At 48.0% G+C, this 22,091-nt stretch overlaps 1 protein-coding gene across 2 annotated transcripts in view; it reads right to left on the bottom strand.

Annotated features, from left to right (window-relative positions):
- Fer1l6 (fer-1 like family member 6) overlaps nt 1-20,437 on the bottom strand; it is a 130,367-nt gene extending 109,930 nt beyond the window's left edge. The window contains exons 1-3 of one of the 2 annotated variants that reach the window (XM_046464973.2): nt 20,223-20,437; nt 5,946-6,031; nt 717-837 (exon numbers count right to left, since the gene is read on the bottom strand). In XM_046464973.2, the coding sequence (XP_046320929.1) occupies nt 717-837; nt 5,946-6,024 (200 nt within the window). In that variant the 5' untranslated portion in view covers nt 6,025-6,031; nt 20,223-20,437. The remainder of the gene's footprint in view (nt 1-716; nt 838-5,945; nt 6,032-20,222) is intronic. The other variant, XM_046464972.2, reaches the window with a different exon arrangement.
- Nucleotides 20,438-22,091: the final 1,654 nt, after the last annotated feature.

Raw genomic sequence — 22,091 nt, 5'->3', positions numbered from 1 at the left:
CAGTGGTCACAGCTGAAGCAGTACCAGGCCAGCCTACCATCAGGCAACCCCAAAACTAAACTCAGTAGAACTGTCAAATGACCACATATAATCTATCAGCTCAGAGCAAAAATCAATACCTATGATATTAAGCGACTAATTTGGGAGTTATCTTTTATATATCAATTGTTCATTGATATAGCAGGAGAAAGCCAGTTTGTTTTGGACTTTTCTTGGTAGTATAGGAACCACCTTTTCATTTGGGACAAACACGAAGCTAAGACAATTATTATCTTGATGAATTAAAGAGCAAGTAAGGACAGCTCCTGGAATCTGTCTTCATTCCTTGCTGTCACTCCTGAACTATGAGGGGCATGTGTGTGTGTGTGTGCTTGTGTGTATGTGTGTGTGTGTGTATGGTGCTGGGAATTGAACTCCGGGCTTCACACATGCTGGGCAAATGCTCTACCACTGAGCTACATCCCCAGGCCCAGCAATAGCATCTTAACTCAGGAGAGACAGGATCCAAAGCTGGCAGAGCCAGGATTCTGGCCTGCTGAAGTCTGACCAGCATCAAGAGGCCAGGACTCAGGGAAAAGTGAGCAGGCACAGAAGTCCATCTTCCTGCCCTTTGGACAGTGACCAGGTCTTCTCTTCTGATCTGCAAGAGCCTTCAGGGGTACCTGGCACATAGGATGCACCCAGAAAATATGTCACGACCTGTGTCAACTCTATACCTTCTGTTCAGAGGAGCTGAGGGGGCAGGAGTGATGGAAGCATCGTCATGAATCAAATCTCCTACTGGTCCTTCCTGGTGAGAAGGTCCATCCTGTGGCAGTTCAGTTTCACTCTGACCATCTAGAGGAGCAAGCAAAGGAAGAGGATCCCGTTGAATTGAGACATAGTGGTGATCAGGCCCTCACTCTGTGCCCAGCACCATGGAAGCGTCACCCCAGGTATAGGAAACAAGAGGACAGTCTCTGCCACCATGAAACTTAACATCCTATTGGCAGAAAAGCCAGGCACATATCTTAATTTTTCTTAAAAAGAAAAAAAAAAAAAATATATATATATATATATATATATATATATATATACATATATATATATATATATCTTCTGTTAAAAAAAAGAACAGATGTATTTGGGTGGTCTTATGGAAAGAAAACTGTATGATGAACTAAAGATGTGCCTTTAGTTGTGACCTTGCAGAGTGGAACCTGAGAAAAGTCAGAGTCTCTCTGAGTCTCATCAGCAAAGTTTAAAGTACATAAGGATCAGCTGGGAAGCTCTTAAAGCGCAGACTCTGACTCAGTAGGTCTGGGAAGGTCCCAGATTCAGCATTTCTGACAGCAAGATCCAGGATGAGGTTCTTCCTACATCTGTCGGCCAGTTTTGAGCAGAAGTGCCATGCTCTGAAAAGATGGTGAGTCCTCATCGGGGAGCCTGTAAACATTGCCTTATTTGGAAAAGGTCTCTGTACATGTGGTTATTCAGGATTTTGAGATGAAGAGATTGTCCTGGATCATCTGGCTGGGCCCTAATCACAATCATATGCATCCTGACAAGGAGATTTCAAACAGAACAAAAATGCAGCAACCTGGCCCTGGGGGCAGGGATGCCACCAACATCCAAGGAAGGCCACAGCCACGGGAAGCTGGAAGGGACAAGAAACAGATTCTCTGGAGGGCATGGGGCCCCTTCATTTTAACACAGTGATACTGATGTCAGGCCGCTGGCCTCCATAACTGTGAAAGAATAAATTTGTATGGTGTTAAGTTACCAAGGTACTTGCCCTAGGTAGGTTTCTTGAGAAACCCCAGGAAATGGCTATACAAACACTTAGAAAATTTCGCTGAATGGCTAGCAGTCATTGTTTAGACTGTTTCCCTCCTAACCCCAGATTCTGATTAAGTTCATCTGGAATGTTGCCCAGATGTCAAGATTGTTTGAATTCCCCAGGTAGCTCTGAGGTGCAGCAGCAGAGCGTGAGAACCACTTCTCAACCAGGTTCCTGGCGGGCGGAAGAGTGGCTGGGCCTCCCTACTTCTCCCTGAGACTCCACATGGTGCAGTGGCTTGGTTTCCAATATCAGCCCTCCTTCTAGTTTTATGATTTGGGCAAATTACTGAAGTTCTCTCTGTTCTGTTTTGCTCATGTGTAAAATAAGGCAAATCAGGAAAATCAAACAAAACATATAAAGCCCCAGCACCATGACTGCCAGATTTGTCTGTAGAAAGGGCTGAAGCCTGTGAATTCCAAGTTGGGTGACTTAGCAAGTCACAGAATTTCTTGCTCTTTCTTTTCCTTTTCTGAAAGAATTGGGTCACAAAAGTGGTCTTCAGATTGTTTAAGGCAACAGAACACTTTTTTTTTGTACCAAAGATTGACCACAGGGGTGCTCAACCACTAAGCCACATCCTCAGACTTTTTTTGTATTTTATTTAGAGACAGGGTCTCACTGAGCTGCTTAGGGCCTCACTAAGTTGCTGAGGATAGTTTTGAGCTCATGATCCTCCTGTATCAGCCTCCCAAGCTGCTTGGATTACAGTTGTGCACCTCCACACCCAGCGTAACAGAATATTTTTGACAGTGTGATTTTTATATTGAATCTCAATATACATATAACATAAGTCCATTTGTACCAAACTGTCCTGTGTCATGGGTTGACACGGAGCAGGCCCTCATCACCACCCTGCTCATATTCCTCCAAAGACGTTTCTCAGAATCCCAGGGCTCCATGGGACTCAACTATAAAGACATGGTTAATAATTTCTAAGACACCTTCCAGTTTCAATGTATTTTGATTCTGGTTTCAGCTAGTCAATCACGTCAAAGAGTCCTGAATCAAAGCCAGATGAGATAACATAGCCCATGGCCAAGGAGCTCCCGCATGCAGGCATGGCCCCAGGAGGTGCTCAATGGTTCAGAGAGTGTCACTGAGTGAGCAGAACCTGCTTTGACCATCCTCTCACCCAGCAAACCAAAGCCACAGCCAGCACTAGAGATGCAGGTGGGCTGTGAGTGCCAGATGAGTGCCCTCAAACCACAAGATAAAATAAACTACCTGACCGCAAGGCTTTCCGGGATGAGGATCTACTGTCATACACTCAAATTTCCAGCGAATTTCCTTAGCATATGATGCGTGCTAGAGACTGTGGTAGGTGAGATGCTTGGTATGCAGGAATTAACCCTTTCTCCAGGGTCTTATGTTGTGGCTGGGAGGAGACATCTCAGTAGGAAGAGCATCTGCTAAGGCTTCTACAGCTTTCATTCATTCATTCATTGAATTCCTACTATGCTCTCCCCAATCTGCTCACCACGAGACATGCAGGCTAATCTAAAAAGTTAACCATATCACGTCACTTCTCTTCTTAAAACTCCTCAATGGCTTCCCACTGTACTTAGAAAAAGGTCTGAAGTCCATACATGGATCCAATGCCCTGCTCCATCTAGCTGCCACCTGCTCCTCCTGGCCACCTGTCCCTCTCTCCCCCCTTGCTGCTCTGTAGCCACACAGCCAGCTCTCTCCTGTCTTGGTGTTATTCTCCCTCTGCCTGAGCTGCTCTCCTCCCTGTCTGTCCTCTTGGGCTCCCTCTTACTTTGAAGTTTCAGTTCAAATGCTACCTTCCTAGAGAACCCCTCTCTTCACCAAAATCTCTATTTCGATGAGTCAGGAATCAATGGACTCCTCAACAACTCCACTTCAGCTACTGTCTGTTTCCTTTCTAGAACTCTTGTCAACTTATAATGCAGCTCCCTCAGGTAGGGTTCCGAGTGAACAGATGGCACATCCAGAATAGGATGACTTGAGGGCTTTTCATGAAGGTGTGGGTGTTGGAAAACCCCTAAAGCTCATGCAGTTATCCGAGGTAGCAGCCAAGCTGTTAGCTCTCCTCGGCTCCCGAGTGAGAAGAGGGAGGCCCAGAGAGTTACCAAGCCTTGAAGTCGAGGAAGCTTGAGTTGAGTCAGTCTCCCTAAGAGGGGCAGCTTTTTTCTTTCAGTAGAGGGATGCAATCAACTGGACCCTAGCTCCCTCTCCTCCCTTCCCAACCTCCTTCGGGGACCCCATTGGCCAGACACAACCTGAATCCAGAGGCTCAGGGACCTGGGTTATGCATCCACAGAGGTCAGCCTCCTGGGACAAAGAATGGGTGGAGAACAGGGCTAGAGGGCAAACAGAAGAGTCCACCACAGGGCTGTCCTCCCTCCAGATGACTCAGTGTCACCCTGTACACTCAGAACCCATCCCAGGACCTGACACTTAGCAGATGTTCCATCCCATTTGTTGAACAAGTGACTGGATGGAGGATCATGGGAGGTGCCCATAACTATTTGTTAAGTGACGAGTGAAAGGATGGCTTAGGGCAATGGGAATTCTAAGAGCACAGTGCATAACCACATGTCTGAAGATACAGACAAAAGAACAAGAGACTTTTAGAATCTCCAGCTGTTTCTCCCAGAAAAGCCCCAACTCTCTAGGCCAAGCCAAGAAGGAAAACCAGAGGCTGCATTCAGTTATTTGTTTGTCAGTCTCTTGCATGGTGGGCCCCACCCAGCAGGATGGAGGCCATTTGCTTTCTAGGAGGGGCCTGAGTCCTCTCGGGCCTGTTTGCTTTGTGGGCTGCCAACCATGATTAGATTGAGACCAGGAGCCAGTTCCTCTGAAATGCCCAGGTTGACTGCTCTAATTTCCACCAGCCTGTCAGTAAGGTCCCTAACTGAAGGCCAGCGCTTTGGGTAGGAAAGTGCAGACTGACCTGGGCTCAGGAGCTGGCTTCTCTACTAACTTCTCTATAACTTGAGGCAAGCCACTCACCCTGTCTTGAACCTCTGTTGTAAAGTAGGCAATAGAATCCACCGTTCAGGGTCATGAATAATGTATGTCAAGTAACAGGCAGTGGAGAGAGACTTATTAAATGTGTCACAAATATTTTCATGAGGTTGCTGAGAGAAGGAACTATGCCTTATTCAACCTTGGGTCTTCAGGATCCAATCTCTTGGATAACAAGAAAGACCCCAAAGCCTTTCCCATCCACTCCTCCATGTCATCAATTTGATTGAATAGAAAATTACTTCTGTTGGGCCCTAAGTCTTGTCCCCATTGCAAATAAAGTGCTCCTCTCCTCTCCATCCAAGGCTCCCCAGTACTTTCCTCTGTAAGTTTTATCTGAGGACAAAGAGTGGAGTTGAGTGGGCACAGGTCACAGGAAACCTGCGGTGGATGACAGTGAAGCAGCCCTTCCCCTTGAGTAGAAGAGAGGGGCAAATATTAACCGGGCTGTGTGTAGGCTGAGGAGTGGTCCAGAGAGCTGTCCTTGAACTGGCTGTTATCAGAGCCAATCAGCAGAAATCTCCAGCAGGTCCAGCCCCCTAGACCTGTCCCCTTGGGATGCCACTAATCCAATTTGATTCCATCCACTGGCACAGTTCATGCTGTACCTCAAAACTTTGCTCTTTTGGAGAAGGAAGTAGCCCATTCTAAAGGCAGGAGGTCTGAGAGCCTGGATTTACATCCCAGGGCCATGTGCTTCCTGGCTCAGTAACTCCCGCACTGGGAGCCAGTATGTGGCTCTGTAACCAGAAAGGGCCTCACACTCAGAAGGACCCCATTGCTTTGTGTAAGCCCCGTTGTCCCCATCTTGACATTCTTAACAATGGCTTTGTATTTTCATGTTTCCCTGGACCTTGCAAATCCTGCAGCCAATCGTTTCCACCCTGGTTGACTCTGCATCTCTGTAAACTCATTTGTAAAACTGAGGTAATGTTATTACTGCTGAGATGGAGTGAGGCGACGTGTAGCAAAGGTCCTCGGGTGATAATCCTCAGGCCATACCTGTGATGGGTGGCACCCGAAGCACCGCAGGCCGTCTTCCCCTCACTCCCATGGACAAGAACCACACTCAACCAAGGGGTCCCCTCTGGGAGGCCCCAGCCCTAGGTCAGCTCTGCCCCCCGCACCTCACCTTGCGCAGCCTTGTTGGCTAGGATTAACCCCTTCTCTCCTTTATTTTTCTTCTTCTTCTTCAGCTTCAGCCCAAACATTCCCTTTCTGAAAAGAAGAAGAAAAAACTAAATACATAGTAATAGAAACTTGAGTCATTCCGACCTGTTGGGAGAACGCAAATACACCAACCCTCAAATGCTCCCGGCTGACCAGCCTCCTCCTCCACCCAGGATGGGTCAGGAGACAAGGGTCGGGACGCCCACCCACTCCCCAGGTAGCTCTGCTTTCGCAGCAACAAGTGTGCCAAGAAGAGGCACGCTGGGATGCCAACAGCACAGCTGGTTCTCTTCCCCGGCTCCTGGCTCACCCGTGCCAGCACTTAAAAGGAGTTTTGGCTCAGCACAGCGATCATCTTCTGCCCATCTTACTGATGAGGAGCCGTGGCCCAGAGAGGCCAGGGGCTGTTTCTAAGGCCACACAGCTCCTTGGCATCAGAGATGGCATCAGAACCTAGGTCTGCCTGATTTCAGAGCACAGGGTCTCACCCGTGGGTGGCTGGAGCCTGACTATTCCCCTTGGCAGAGTGATCACCCTCTACAGAGCCAGACTCTCAGACTGTTTCTAAAGTGAAGAGGCACTGGGACTTCATGAGCTCCTGCCACAGGTGCACAGCTCAGCTGTGCCCAAAACATCAGCTACTCTTACTATTTTATGATTAGCAGTGAGCAGAGAGCTAGGTCGGAGCCCCCTCTCGTCTCTGAAAAGGGCTCCAAACCACTGGATCTAAGAGACAAGAACATTCCTGATGCTCCAGCCCCCGGAGGGAATCCCTGTCTGGAGCTGAGGGACTGAGGAGCCTGCAGCTCTGGATGGAGGGATAGATGGCCACAGTGCAGGGGATGGAGGCGGGGAACCAGGGCTATGCCCTCGGGGGAGAGCGCAGCAGAGCTGCTGCCCTGCTCTGTGGACACTTTGCCGCCCTGTAGTGGTGTGTGAGATGCTGGAACAGCAGGGCTCCTCCATTTAGCTCCTATCTAGGACTTGCAAGGTGGTGGTGGGAAAGGGTAAGATTGGGCACCATATTTGAGATGCCTGGACCTCAACACTGTCTTACAACTTCGCACAGGCCGCTTAGCCTCTGTACCCTGAGGGCACTGGTGTGTGGAGTGAGATGATAAATACAAAGAATTTAGCACAGTACCTGGGACACATTTGTTGCTCAATAAACCTTAGCCACTGCTATCTAAGGAAGGTGCTAGGAGACAGATGTCCACTGGATGCACCCACTTATTTACTCCTGTTCTTATTTGTTTATTTATTCTGCTTGTGTCCTGCTTTGATGCAGACAAATTAAGGAGCCTCCACATCTGTGCTGTCTTAACAGTGGGATGGGTGCTTTTGTGGGGGGAGGTCCCTGTCCCTGGGGGTGTGCAAGCAGGGAATTGAGGATAACTGTGAAGGGCGTGGCAGAGAGGACAAGCCTCTGATGAGGGCACTGGCCCAGGGGTCGGTGGGGGGTCCGTTGAGACCCTGAACTACAGGAGGATGGCAAGGGTGGGCTCTGGAGCACTGGGCATAGATGGCGCTCCTCACTCCCTGGGCCATCACGGGGCCTCAGTGAGCCTCAGTTTCCTTGTGTGGGGGATGGAGATAAGAACAGAGCCCCTACTTTACAGGACTCTTGTAAGAATGACACGGGGTAAAGGAAGCACAGTACTTAGAACAGTGTCTGGTGCACAGAAAGTACAAAATAAGTGCCCTTTCGGGAAGGAGCATTGCCTCCATGGGTTTGCCATTGTCTTGAGTTTTCCAGGAACCTCTGGAGAACAGACCCTGAGGGGACTCCCGATTTCTGAAATTTCTAAGAGAAAATTCCAGTAATAGTTCCTAGTACCATGTTGTCAAAGGGTAGTTACCAAACAGGGGACTCAAGGCCCGGGCCCTCCAAACCCTGAATTGTGGTCCCCCCCCCCCCCCAGGGCTCAGTTCATGGAGGCAGAAGCTGATGTTCCCAGGAACCTAGGAACCATGGAACGATGGCTCCGCAGGTGCTTGAGGAGGCTCTTACTGTCATCCACAATGGCAAGTTGCTACTAATAAAAGACAGCATCTGCAAGAGAGGGCATCCTATTCCTGCGAGGCTGACATCTTCATCAGGGATGGTCTTGGCATTCTGGATTCTCCCACAGGGAAGCCCCTGGGTATGGAGGCATGGCTGAGGTGCCATCATGGCCAGGGGAACAGAGAGATGGCCCTCCCCTTGTCCTTCTGAAATCAAGAGAACTTGACCCTGCTGCCCATTCGTGTCTGCTAAGGAAGTTTTTAAAAACACCAATGTATTGGAGGCATCCTTAATTCATCCAGGGCGGAGCAGAGGTCCAGAAGCACTGGTCAAGGCCCCTCTTGGACCTCCTACAGAACAGGCCAAAGGAACCTTCCAGGAATTCCCAAAGGATCGGCAACCAGCTGACCCTGTGGGTTGACTTCAGCTTCATAAACATGCAAATTGTTTGCCTGAAACTGTGAGTCAGTCGTCAAGGGCACGCCCAGCATGACGCCCAGCATGGAAAGGCTTCCAGATCAAAACTGATCTCTCTTCACCGCCCCATGACATGCAGAGAGGAGAGGAGGTGGGGCTTGCCAGCTCTGAACCATGGTGACACCGCAGATCAGGCTGCAGAAAGTGAGTCTGTGATGGGAGACAGCCCGGGCCCTGTGTGAATCCAATCCTAGAATCACGGGCTGGGTACTCAACATGGTTTCCCCCCCTTGATGTGAGAATATACTCATCTGATTCACAGGGTGACATTAAGGTGGGAAACAATGTAAAGTGCAGAGAATCCTACAAATTATTCCGATCTTAGCAACAAGGAAAGGTGAGTTTAACCTTTTTTGCAGCTGTATTGAGATGTTCCAGGAACCTCATTTTATACACATGACCTAGGATCGTAGGCCGTGAGGTAGATGTCATTGTCCTTTCTTACAAATGAGAGGTGGTCAAGGAGGTCCAGCCAATATATTGGGATCAACCACCGAATCAGGAGGACTTCCCTGGTAAGTCCCCAAGGCAGCTGCTCACACCCACCCTCTCCTTTGCTAAGCACACCAGCACAGAAACCCAGAAAGGACAAGGCTTTCTGTCTTAGGTACATTAAAACTCCTCCCAGGGCCACCCCAAGGTAAGCCAAGCGACGTGCAGGAACACCCATACCAACCTGGTCTCCTCGGGTTGAAAGCTACCGTGACTCCGATATCTGTATCCAAGCAACAAGAGCATTGAACAATTAGACATGCTTCAGTCTGTCTGTGGAGGGTGCTCTGTGTAGAGCACAGGGCCTCGCTGCCTGGCAGTCAGCCAGCCTGGCACCTAGGAAGAGGAGCTGGACCACAGGTGTTTGGGTCTCATCTAACCACTCGCTAACTGTGTCAGTGGGCCTGGCCAGGGGACTTCTCTGAGCACTAGGCTCTTCTTCTTTCTGTTCTTCTTCTTCTTCAGGAAGTGTCCATAAAGTGCTCTCTGCTTTTCTTCACTAGGATATGATAAAGACAACCTCCCTAAACCCCATGCTAAACTGTTTAAAAACTCCACAAATAGCTAATTTAATGTTATGTCCATGGCTCAGTGGAGCTAGGGTTAAAAATTGCCAGAGCCATGTGGTTCCCCAATTGAGTCATGAGACTCCTTCCCTTCAGGATTCACCTTGTCTACCTTCAATGCAGAACAGAAGCGGCTCAGGCCAGGTGGCCAAGCACTGAGTTAACTGTGCCAAGAGCGTGACCATACTGGTGCATGCTGACGGGTCCCCATCTACGAAGACACAGGACGCAGGTGACCTGCCTACTCCTACATCTCCCCTTCCGGGCCTGGAGCCATGACACCAGTATAGGAAAACAAAAAGAAAACAACAAAAAATACTTTGGCTGAGTGATGGATTTATTTATATGAAAACTCTTACAAACGTTTAAAAAATTACACTATATTTAATTACATATTTAGTAAAACTCCTTTATCAAAAATATATTTATATGTATTCGAGTTTCTCTTAAAAACAAAACAAACCAAAATATTTCCACGTTCATCCAAAGGGCCTTGGATAAATTCACAGTTGCCTGCTGGAAAAGACCTTCTTAGGAATATCCTACCTTTGCATTCATCTTATTTCTATGACTGGAATACATGTATTCAAGTCAAACCACTGAATATAGAAACAGCTGTAACTGAGTTTGATAGAAGATTGCTAAAATGGAAACCCCTGAAACTTTTTGCTCCCTCTTCCCATCTTCCTATCAAATTTTACCTGTTTGACGTCCTATTTCCTTAAGGTAATTATGCTCCACATCAAATTTAAATAAAGAGAGTTTTCTAAAACTGTCCCCCACATTCTGGCTGGATCCTATCCCAGTCTTTCATTGGTCAGGGCTGGGACCCAGGTGCAGGTGTTTTTGAAGCTTCCACGATTCTGATAGACATCAGGGTTGCAAACCCCTGTGGTCACATAATCAATGCCACAGTGCTACCCTCTCAATGAGAAGGAGGCTGATGTTTTATACATGAAATTCAAAAAATAATCTCTTAATGAAGAGATAAGATCAAATTTATTACATTTAGAACACTTGGCGGTAGGTTAGGTATTCAATGACCTAACCCCGTGGCTACAATTAGCCCACAGAATTGGCGGCCCCCTCTACTGAAGCATAGGATCCTCCCAGCCTTGGAGAAACACAATGCTGGTGTTCAAGAGGAAATCGTCACTCCCCTAGGGGATCAAAAGAGTCCCCAAGGGAGGCTGACGGCCTGGAAGGTTTGAGCACAGCTTCCATTCCAATGGGAACAAAGCTGCTCTGTGACTTGGGGTCTCTCACTCACGGTTAGGCCCTTACTTTTTACCTCCCAACTCCATCAGCCACCACAATGTCATCAAATGTCACAAGTCAACAGAGTCACTATGAAACGTGATGCTTCACCTGTAAGAAGTCAGCCAAGTCTGGAAAAGGCATCTGCAAGGATGCTAATTAATTCCTCCTCCTGTGACTCCTCTGAACCAAGGATGACTCAAGAGTAATTCAGAACCACACCGGGTAAAGCCACACCGTAGCACTTCAAGGACACTTGCCAAATGTTCAAGGGCAAGGTGGCGGGCAGGTGTTGTAGGACTGCCCCAGAAAAAGAGAGGCTTTCTTCCCACACCCCCCACTCCATCCCCACCCTGCGGCAAGACGGCCCTGTTCACTAGAGTGCCATCTTCCACGGGCTGGGGGGTCTTCTTTCAGCCTGGAGCCCCTGTTCTGTCCTTCCCCGTTCCTGCTTCTCTATAGCTAAGCATCTGCACATCACGCATGACTGGGTTGGTTAGAGTAAGACACCGATACTGGCAGGCGATGTCAATGACACAGTGCAATTAGGCTGCTGGATTTTCCTCAGCCTAAAACGCTCCCTTGCCTGGGCCCCTGAGAAAATGGTGCATCTTTTCTCTTCCTCTTTATATCCAAGCTCATTGGAGCCCAGCTCTCTGCTCCCCAGAGTCCAGGGAACCCACCTTTAAGCCAAAGATGGCTTATAGATAGCTTGGAATCCACAGCTCTCTCCCTCGTTCCCAGCATATATGTTTTGAACTCCCTCCCTTTTCAGTGTTCTGCGTTTCTCTACTCCCTAAACCTTCCTCCCTCCGTGTTTCTTGATTATCTTTTGGTGCAATGAAGAGCATTACATCCACTGTTCACATTCTTCCCTTGGGAAGGATTGAGATCCTGTCCCCATGTGGCTCTTCCTTTTGGGGGTCTAAGAACATTTGCATTCTACTTGCTACTCCTGCCCACTGGAAGGAAGCCCCTGAGGCAGGCTCCTCTTTCCCACAGTTGGGCGGGTGACTCTATCCAATTCAGAAGGAAGTGTTTGGAAAACTGTCTGGGATGGCTTCCTCCAATCCGGCTTTCAGCAGTGGGGGTCCCATTTCCATCCCTGTCTGTGCCTAGCTCTATTTCTCAGTGGGTTTTTTTTTTCATATTTATTTTTTTGTTGGACACAGTAGTTTTTTTATTTTGTTTATTTTTATGTGGTGCTGAGGATAGAACCCAAGGCCTCAAACACGCTAGGCAAGCGCTTTACCACTGAGCCACAACCCCAGCCCAATCTCAGTGGGTTTTGAATGTATGGGGGAAAGAGAAGGGGAACCCCAACACCCTGACTTCTAACAATGAGAGACATTAAACTCCATACTAGGTAAAGAGGAGCTGCAAAATTCCTCCTGAACCTCACTTTTTGTTGTTGTGGACATTGAAGGCAGGAAGATGGGCACTGTGCTTGATTAAATTAAATAAACCCCCTTCGTTGTAGGATTCTTGGAACCTTTAAGTTCTAATGTGTACTGTGGCTCTCCAAGAGGGCGATAGAATGTCCAGATTTTTCCAAAGGGATTTGACTACATGTTTATCATAAAATATCTACTCATAGCTTAGAGAACTCTGCTGGGGACACCAGAGAAATAATCCTTGCAGCTTTTAGTGTCCTTTGCCATTTCATAACTTGGATAATCAAGTCAGAATCGCTGAGGGAAGAGAGAACCCAGGACATCCTTCCTGTGGGCTCCCTCCTCTGCACCCACAGGCTCCCTGGCTGGTTCAGCTCTTAGGTCTTTCTGCTTCTATTCTCTCTCCTTCCTGCAACCCACTCCACGCTACAACCATCTTTGAAAACTAGAAGAGCAGAGAGCTTTCTCGTCTGCTAATTGACAAAACCCTAGAGTTCATATCATATTCATAGCATATATTGAAAGTCTTCCCGAGATTTAAAAAAAAAAAAAAATAAGAGTAGGATGTTCACCATCACCTCTTCCATTCAACACTGCACTGGATGCTCCTGCAATCCAATAAAATTTGACTGCTTAAATTAGCAAACGAGTTTAGCAGGGTGTCCCCAGAAACAAGGGCAATCCATAAGCACCAATTAATTATACCTCTTTATACCCAAAACAAGGAATTAAAACTAAAATTGTAAATAAAAGGTATTATAATAGCATCAAAAATTCAAAAACTTAAGAGTAAATCTAAGAAATATGAGTGAGACTTCTGACCTGGAAATTACACAAAATAAAAACTAAGTGGAGGAATAGTCCCTGCTTGTGGATTGTAACTTGCCACATTGGAAAGATGCTAACCCTCTCCAGCTTGATTTGGACACTATTGACTTTGTGAAAATTTTCAGTCATTCACTTATGATTAGTATTTTTTTTGTGTGTGTATGTCATACTTTAATAAAACAATTAATTTTTAAATGCATAGACTTGGGGATCAAAAGACCTAGCTTCAAGTGTTAGTTCAGCCATTGCTAATTATGTAAACTTGAGCACACTCTCTGTACCTAAGAAGCTTCATCAATAAAATAGAGAAGTTATGCCTCTTTTGCAGTCTGCAATGAAGATAAAAAATGTGATAAGAGAAGCAGTGAACTGCTTGTAAATAGTATGTGCCATGTCCTACAGTTAATTAAGCTAGAAAACTGGATCATCCTTCTCTGAACATCCTTAGGGCCTCTCTGCCACAGAGCCTCAGCACACCTGCCCAGCATTGACCCTCAGAGCTACTCCGGAGCTCCCCTGAACCCACTCACTCTCTTGCATATGAACCCTCCTCCCTCTAGGCCACTGTTGAGGGTGACTTCTTCCCCACACCCCCATCTGTCTAGAACCAAATTGTTCTTCTAGGCCCAGCTCAATGGGCTCCTTTGATGTGACATGTTCTCTGGTTTTGCAAGGAAGAACAAGTCACTCATTCCCCTTGACTCCATTACTACTTCATCCCTATCTGCATGATCACATTTATCACATAGACATAACAGTGATTTGAAAATACATCATCCTCCCTCATTAGATGCTGAGATTTCAAAGGCAGATGCCAAGCCTAGCTAATGTCTGCACCCTCAGTGTCCACCATGATGCCACACACCCCAGGGCTCGCGCAATGTTGGCTTATAGATAAGTGGATGGTCAGATGGCACATACAGATAGAAAGTTCCATGAAAGTTCAGCAGAAGTTCTTTGGGGCCTATAAAATATATCATACAAGACAGAAAGCAGTTAAAGTCATTCCAAGATGAACAAAAAGGCAGAAGAGAATAAGCTAAAATGCCAGTGGCTGAGCCTTGCCCCCATTCTGACCTTGGAGCTTGGGCAAAAGAGGAAATGATCCACTTGGGGGCCTGGCGAAGTATTTCTACCCTGTTAAATGGTGCATCAGATCTCTCACCAGCACAGACCTCATCTATTACTTAAAATCAGTCCCTGTTCTAGTCCCTTTTTTTCCCTTTCCCCTCCTTGTATCTAAATATCTTTTATTGGTTGGCTATTTTTCTCCTTTATAGTCATTCAGTGAAAGTATATGGAGCCTTTTTGTGTTCTAAGTACTGCAGTCAGCCCTGCTTCACAAAGATAAATCCAGCAGGGTTTTTAGCTTAGAGACACTCGCGGTGTGTGTGGCACAGGGGGTGGGGGTGCAGATAGAAGCCCACAATACACACACACAATACAAGACGTGCTCTCCTGCGTGGGTACTAAGTGCTTTTGGAGAATGGAGGAAAGCATGACTTCCTCAGGTCTGGAATGGTCGAGGTGTTCAGAGGCAACCCTCTAGTTGTGTCTTAAAAGAGGAAGAGGATACTGGGAAGCAGAGAGGAGATAGTTGGAAAGGATGGGCATAGATTGAGTACCTACTGTATGTCAGATGCCTTTACATGTGATCAGTCATTTAATGACCACCACAGCCTTGGTAGCAGGCACCATTAGTCTCAGTCTAAAGAGGAGAAACTCATGGTAAACAACGAATATAGGCAGGCCTCAGACCCAGCAGCCAGTCAAGCACAACAGTGCACAGAAATAACTCAAAGACTCCCCTGAACACCAGGAGGAGGGCGTGGTCAGAAAGTTCCCATCTCTGGCCAGCTCAGAGCCACACCCTGTCTCAGTTCCTTGGCCTGGTCCCTCATTCAGCTCTGCTTGGACTACCATCTCATGCCCATCTCTGATCATGTCCAGTCTGTATACAGAAGTCAGACCAAAGCTTTCTGTACGTTAACCTGTAGCCCCCAAATCTTCCTCTCTACATTCATGATAGAAGACCTTCTTTGGGAACTTTTCCAGAATTAAAATAGACCCACAAACTTCCTATTGAGAGATGCAAAATCAAATCTGAGAAAATAACCTCTCTGGCTGCAATTGATGCCTGGATGCCTGTTCTAGTGGGGGTCACTTGCACAGCTGTTTCATTTCTCTGAGGTTCTAGAAGGTAACTACATGTGAAAGGTCATGCAGTCTTCTGGAAGTTTGCAGCATCTCAGAGCTGGAAGGGTTCTTAAACATGCCTTTACATGCATCAATCTTGAATATCTCTGCAGAATCCAGTTCCTTCCTAAGCACGTAACTATTTAGGCCACGGTTTTTTCAAAGTATATAGTGGTTCAAGTGTAGCTTTGGTTGGATGCTCTAAGGTTTCTGCGGTTACCTGAGGTTGTGAGAGGGAAAGACAGGAAGTCCCTTTTGCAAAAAGTTGAGTGAGAGAGGCAGAGGGACAGGCAGCCTTGGAGCAGCAGCAGCCGGCAGGTCTGAAAGGCACTAGGTGAATCTCAGGTTGGCAGCCACCAAATGGCACCCAGCTCTCTTCTGGAAGGTTTCCGCCCTCTGGCACCAAGTCCGGCAAGAGATCCACTCGGACCTTCAGCAGGTTGTTCTCCTCTCCGCAGGCCCTGGTAACACCCTCCCAGGCCACCCTGAGCGGCATTTCAGAGGATCCCCTCCCTGCTGTCAGAACTTGAGGAAGACGGAACAGCAAGTATGGAGGTCTGCAGGCAAAGCCCAGGCCGTGGAACAGAAGTCCCCTCTCTGCCTGCCTGGAGTTAAGGAGTGGAGGGAAGGACAGGAGAGCACCGAGCCCAGAGGGGGCAGGGAGCAGAACACGCAGAAACAAGCCACCCGAGGACTTGGATTTTATCAGAAGAACGCTAGGGAGCCGTGACAGCCTTCTGTCGGGGTCTCATTCTCTCCCTGCTTAGGCCACCTGGTCTTCTCCTCCCTGCTCCCCACACTCCCTCGAGACGTTGACACCTTCCACCACTCCCCTGTCATCACGGCAGGCAGGGCACTCCCCAGGTGAACTGTGGCTAAGTGCCAGCAGGAAGTTGCCTCTGGCTTCTCCACCTAGTGGGGCCTGGCAGGGCCACCGGCAGCAGGTCCTCCTCTGGGCCGAGGTCCTTGACCAGTGCCTCTCAGCTCTGCGGCTACGTGGCGAGTGGGTCTCGGGGAAGGGGCTCTTTTGTCATCTCCACTGAGATTCTGCCTCCAGAGGCCCTTGGGAACAGGATCTCAGAGACCGACTGGGAAGGAAAGGCATATTTGCATGGGGAAGAGTATTTCCTGGAGGAAAGGCCGAGGGACCTTTGGAGGGACCTTCTGAGGTCCACTGTTATCAGAAATACTTCTGATGGGTTGTTTGGCCCTGACTGAAGCTCACCCTCCGAAAAGAAAAAAAAAAAAAACAGGGTGGTGGTGGGAACAAAGGGGATTCTCCACGAGGACTCTGGATTGGTACCCAGTGCCCAACACCAAGACTAACTGGTCCTGGGGCAGGCCGAGCTGGTCCAGGGTGTGGCTGGGACTGTGAACCCCTCCTGGCTCAGTGGACTTGGCACAACAGTGGCTACACCTCCAAGTACAGACCAGCACATTACAGGCTAATGAGGCCCTGGAACCATCCTTTATCAAAGAAGAATTCCCTTTCAAAGGAAGTGCAATTTAAAACAAAAGCCAAATCTGTAAGTGCTAACGGGTTGATCTTGTCTGTTTGGCTTTTAAAATCAAATCTGTTCTTTGCACTCCCAGGGAAATTTAAGAAACTAGAAGTCATGCCTCCATAAAGATATGCTAAACTTTCTCCTAACTTCCTAAAGCAATTACTTTGAAAGCAAAGACAGTATCACTTATTTGCATCCTAAACAGGCCAACCTCTCCCATATTGCTGTGTGTCTCCACCCCTCGTTAGCAAGGTGTGGGAGATACCTGAGTGCTTTGTACATGATAGGTGCTTTGCACATGATGGTGCTTGCTAAGATTTGAATGTGTTTCTCAAAGTTCATGTGTTGAAAACTTGATGCCCAAATTCATATGTTAATGGTATTTGGAGGTGAGGCTTCTGGGAGGTAATTAGGATTAAATGAAGTCATGAGGTGGGACCCCCTATGTTGGCATTTGTGGTTTATAGGACAAGGAAAAGAGATCTGAGTTAGCGTGTTTCTCTCTCCTACCACATGATGCCCTCTGCCATGTTATGATGCAGCAAGTAGGCCCTCGCCAGATGTTGACACCTTGGTATTGGACTTCCTGGCCTCTAGAACCATGAGTTCTCTGTGAATAAACCTGCATTCATAGAATAAACCTCTATTTTTAAAATCTACTTAGTCTCAGCTATTTTGTTGTAGCAACATAATATTGACTAATTCATGAAGTATTTATTTAGTCAAATATATAAGACTCTCAGAATAGCCAGCCGGAGTGTCATGGTCTCCAGTGATGAAGAACTCAACTCCTTTCAACATTATGAGCTGATGTCCACAGAGAGCCCCAAAACATTCAACAGGGGGGAAATGAGGCTTTTTATTAGTTTCTCCAAGAAAAAAAAATCAGAATGAATCATAACAATATTTTGCAATTTTGATTAAGAGGAGATGAAATAATAGGGTCATTTCCTCATTATCTTTTCGCAAAATGACTAGAGAAACGAGAGTGAGCTAAGGTAGAAGTTGAAAATGAAGTTCCAGATATATGACCCGAGAGGAACTGTCTATCAATCTCAAGTCTAGGGGTGTGCCTGAGTGTTCAGGGGTATAAGGGAGAGAATGGAGCTCAAGAAGGGCACAGGTAGCCTGATCTGGCCACCACCCCTCCTACCTCCTTCAACCTGAGAGGGTCCATTTTTGCTATTTTATGTGTTGAGGAATTGGAGTAACAACTGAGTAAACTTAGGTCTTTTATGTTTGACCACCAATCAAGACCCATTTATTCATTGGACAATTGGTGAAACTGAAGCCCAGAGAACAGAAGGAACAAACCCAAATTCACACATGAGCTTATGGGCGGGGCTGGGACCTCTGCACACCCACTTACCCTGTGTGCACCTGTCAGGATGCAAGCCACAGCCATCCTCTCCAAGTCCAGGCCAGGCTAAGGGCGAACAGGCATCTCACATCCCATTCATTCAAAAACTGCCTTTTTCTTTCCACAGAATTTTACTTCAGAATTCCTGTGCATTACATAATATGCTCCACCCAAATTCAAAATGGTAGCCTCATTACTTTTCTCTATGTTCTTAAAAAACATAAAAGGAAATTCAAATCTGTTAAAATCAAAACTCACTAGATTTTGGAAATTAATGCCTGTAAGTCTTTCAAAGATGACCTGCAAAGGAGCCTACCTACTTGATATGTGTGAGTTCCTTAATAACTTATGCAACCAAGAGGTGGGAAAATCTACTTCACTCCAGCTGATGAAATCCAAGAGGAAAAACTTTAATTAGAGCAGTCGAATGAGCCTCTCTAAGTCAGTTAAACCCTGAATTAGGAAGACAAAACCCAGTGCAATTACTCACAAACAGCTTCCAGCCATCCGTGCAACAGAAATGATCTCAAAAAGAAAAAAAAAAAATCCCCACTAGAAATGGATTGCTCCCTTTTGCACTGATGTGCTGCACAGAAGGACAGGAAGCTCCCGTGCAGGCCAACATCCCTCAGCAGGCATTTGGGGGAGCCTCGGTAGAACCACATCATCCTGAATGAATTCCTCTGAGGGAAATGTGCAAGGTCCCAGAAACAAATGTTTCTCAGTTGCTGAGGCAGAGCTGGGATTTGAGCCTCTTGGATAGGAGGAGGAAGCTCTCACACTCCCATGGACTTCTCCAGGAGTAACCACCCTTGAAATGTCAGCCTCAGCTCAGGGTCAAAGTGCACTGCGTCCCAATCATGCAGAGTGTCCCAGATCTGTCCCTCCCAGGCTCATCTTGGAAACACCAAAGAGAAGGGGTCCAAAGTTATGCCTATCGTCGGGGGACTCAGAAAAGATTTGCTATTGCCAGTGCTGATTGACTCACAAATGCACAAACAAGAGGGAAGACCTAAATGGTTCCCAGTCTGTGACAGGAGCCAAATAGGAAGAAGATCCCATATTACAGAAATGCAAAGCACCACTCTCCACACCTGCTGGAGATCCCCGTTCACAGAGCAGCGTGTGCCATACACAGGAGACATGGAGAAGCATGAAGCCATGACTCAGACCTGGTCATGCAGGGCCTTGCCCTCCTCTGTGCACTTTGCCACGTATGAAACCCTGAGAGAGAAGTGGGGCTGGCAAATATTCCCAGCAGACTGGCTCAGACACAGGCTCGGGTCTAACTTTGGCCTCAAGCACTTATCCTCTGCGTGACCTGGAGCAAACTGCATAACCTCTCTGTGCTTCATTTCTTCATCTTAAATTGGATATCATATAGTACGCCTCCTACAGTACTGAGGAATGTGTGTGTATACAGGTAAAGCCCTTACAATGTGAAGAAAATAGCTACTATTATTCTTACTTCAAGACAAGAAAACTAAGGTTCAGAGAGGTTGGACCACTTACTCAGAGTCACCCAGCTACAAACTGGCCAAGCTGGGTACCTCCTTACTCTTCCATAAATGCTTTGCCTTCTTGCCCACACTGAAATTGACTTTATACGGTTACCCGTTGTCTAGTGTACATTTGATTGAATATAGTCATTTATTTTATTCTCATTGTTCAAAGTGCTCCAGGATGGTTGTGGTAGCTGCCCTTCACTGAGCAGGTACAGGGGGCCGTGCTCTGCGCTCCCAGCTCTGCAGACGTTGTTTTCACTGGACCCTCCCCATGGCCACCCAAGGGAGGTGCTCAATCTCCCTTTCAGAAGAGGAAATTGAGGTCCAGAAGGTTTGGAGTTACCTGAGGTCTCACAGCCATAAACAACAGAGGTGCAGTCAAAGCCTGACCCTCCAGATCTCCACTCTAGGCTCCCTCCTAAATATCCATCCAGGGCACTCAACCTGCGCTCAGAGAAGTTTAGGAACCAACCTTCAGCCACACAGCAGCCTGACACCCAAGCTCAGTCTTTCTGTGCTGTTTGCTTCCTCATCCTCGGTGGCCCAGCTCTCTAAGGACAAGCAGAGGAGGAGCATGGCCAAGGGTTTCCAACAGCTTGGCCTGTGGCAGAGGAAGGGCCGAGTTCAGCAATGAGAAGCAGCAACAGACCTCACCTTGACCAGCAGGGCGTGGGTGGGCACAGGACTGCCCACGCTTCCCAGACCAGTGGAGCTGAGCCCAGCAGGAGGAAAGGTATCCAGCACTTGTCTTGGAAGGAGAAAAGATCCCCTCGGGAGCCCAGTGACCTGGGTACCAGGCACCTGGCTGCCCCCACCCACAGGGTGGGTTGCCTCCCAGGAAGTACCCTTCCTGAGTGTGCCTGCCTGGCAGCTCTCTATCTCTGTTTGAAATTGCTCTTGGCTGCCAGAGACCAAGACTCCAATCAGCAAACAGAGGCTCAGAGGAGGGCCTGAGAGGAGGGGCACCGTGTTTCCTCCCAAGTCAGGTAACCACAGGCACATGGAGACTCAAAAGAAGGCTGGGGTGCAGCTCAGTGGCAGAGCACTTGCCTAGCACACGTGAGGCCCTGGACCTGGATTCGACCCCAGCACAAGGAAGGAAGAAGGAAGGAAGAAAATCTCAATAAGACCTAGCTCCAGAAGGTGCCCAGGCCCTGGCTGGGTCCAGCCACATCCAACCATCACACTGAGGTTTTGATCCTCTTCAGGACCCTGCTCATCTGTCATAAGTTTCACTGTTCATTTCAGTGCTTCATTCTGGGCCAGCCCAAGCTGCCTTTAGAAGTATTATCCTATCTGAGCCCCTCAGCAGCCCTCAAAGGTGGGTACTGTTACTGTGCCCCATGTGCAGATGACCAGACTGAGCCCTGGAGAGGTTGGTAAGTGCTGGGCCTTGCACTGAGATGGCCTGACCCAGGAACCTGTGCTTTCAGGCTCCCCGGCCTGCTGCCTCCCCATCGTGACATTTCTCTGGGACCTGTGTTTTATGTCATTTCAAAGAGGTCAAGTTCATCAGGGAGAAACATGGATAGAATAAAAAGAAGGCACTTGGGGCAGGTGAAATGCCTCTCGAATCAGCACTGCAGTGGGTTGAGTGGTGGTCCCCCAAAGAGAAATCCACATCTGGACCTGTGTTTGCAGATGTAATTAAGGATCTCATGATGAGATCACCCTGAATTAATTGCCTACTGGGACCTGAATCCAAAGACAAGTGTCCTTGTAAGAGCCATAGAAGGAGAAGCCACACAGAGGAGAAGGTCACGTGAACATGCAAATAGAGACTGGAGTGATACAGCCACAAGCCTAGGAACACTAGAGCCACCAGATTCTGGAAGAGGCAGGAAGGATTCTCCCCTGGAGCCCTCACAGGATGTGCTGCCAGCAGCTTATACAGTTACCCGTATGTTACAGACTTTTCCAGAACTGTGAGAGGACACATTTCTGCCACGTTTGTGGCCATTGGCTCCAGAGCCTAGGGAACCATCACCCCCCACCTTGTCAGTTCCCCCAGCTCTTCTTGATGTTGCTAAGGAAACAGAGATGTCTCCGGTTGTCCCCACCAGGTGCCTTTCTGGGACTGAAGAGGGCCTCACAGTGGGTCCTGGGGTGGAGGCCTGTGGGTCACCAATGGTAAGAGTGACTGAGGGGCTGAGCACCCAAGAAGAAGGGGGCCCGCAGGGGAGGACCATGCAGGGATGGCCCTTCAGGAGCAGCCTGGGCCACCCAGGCCATGTGGCTGGTAAAAAGCACCTCAGAGAAAGGGGCTGTGGCTCAGGTCCCAGAGTATGCCTCCTCCCACTTTCCGTCATGGCAGATTTGCTCCCAGTCAGAATCTCAGACAGTGCGGGATAGCTGCACCCAAATCTCATAGGTTAGAGATGGGGAAGCAATTACTGACCAGGTGAGGGCTCTGAGCCTCAGCTACCTGGCCCTGCCACAGATGACCCCTCACCCAGGACCCTCTCGAGAGAACAAAGAAGCCTCCTGCCTCCTGCCCTTGTCTGGTCTGTTCTCAAAATTCAC

This window comes from Marmota monax, unplaced genomic scaffold (assembly GCF_021218885.2).
Source record: "Marmota monax isolate L192 unplaced genomic scaffold, Marmota_monax_Labrador192_F-V1.1 WCK01_AAM20220418_F8-fsc00003, whole genome shotgun sequence".
In the NCBI taxonomy this organism is placed as follows: Eukaryota; Metazoa; Chordata; class Mammalia; order Rodentia; family Sciuridae; genus Marmota; species Marmota monax.
This window is presented reverse-complemented; position numbering and strand designations above follow the sequence as displayed.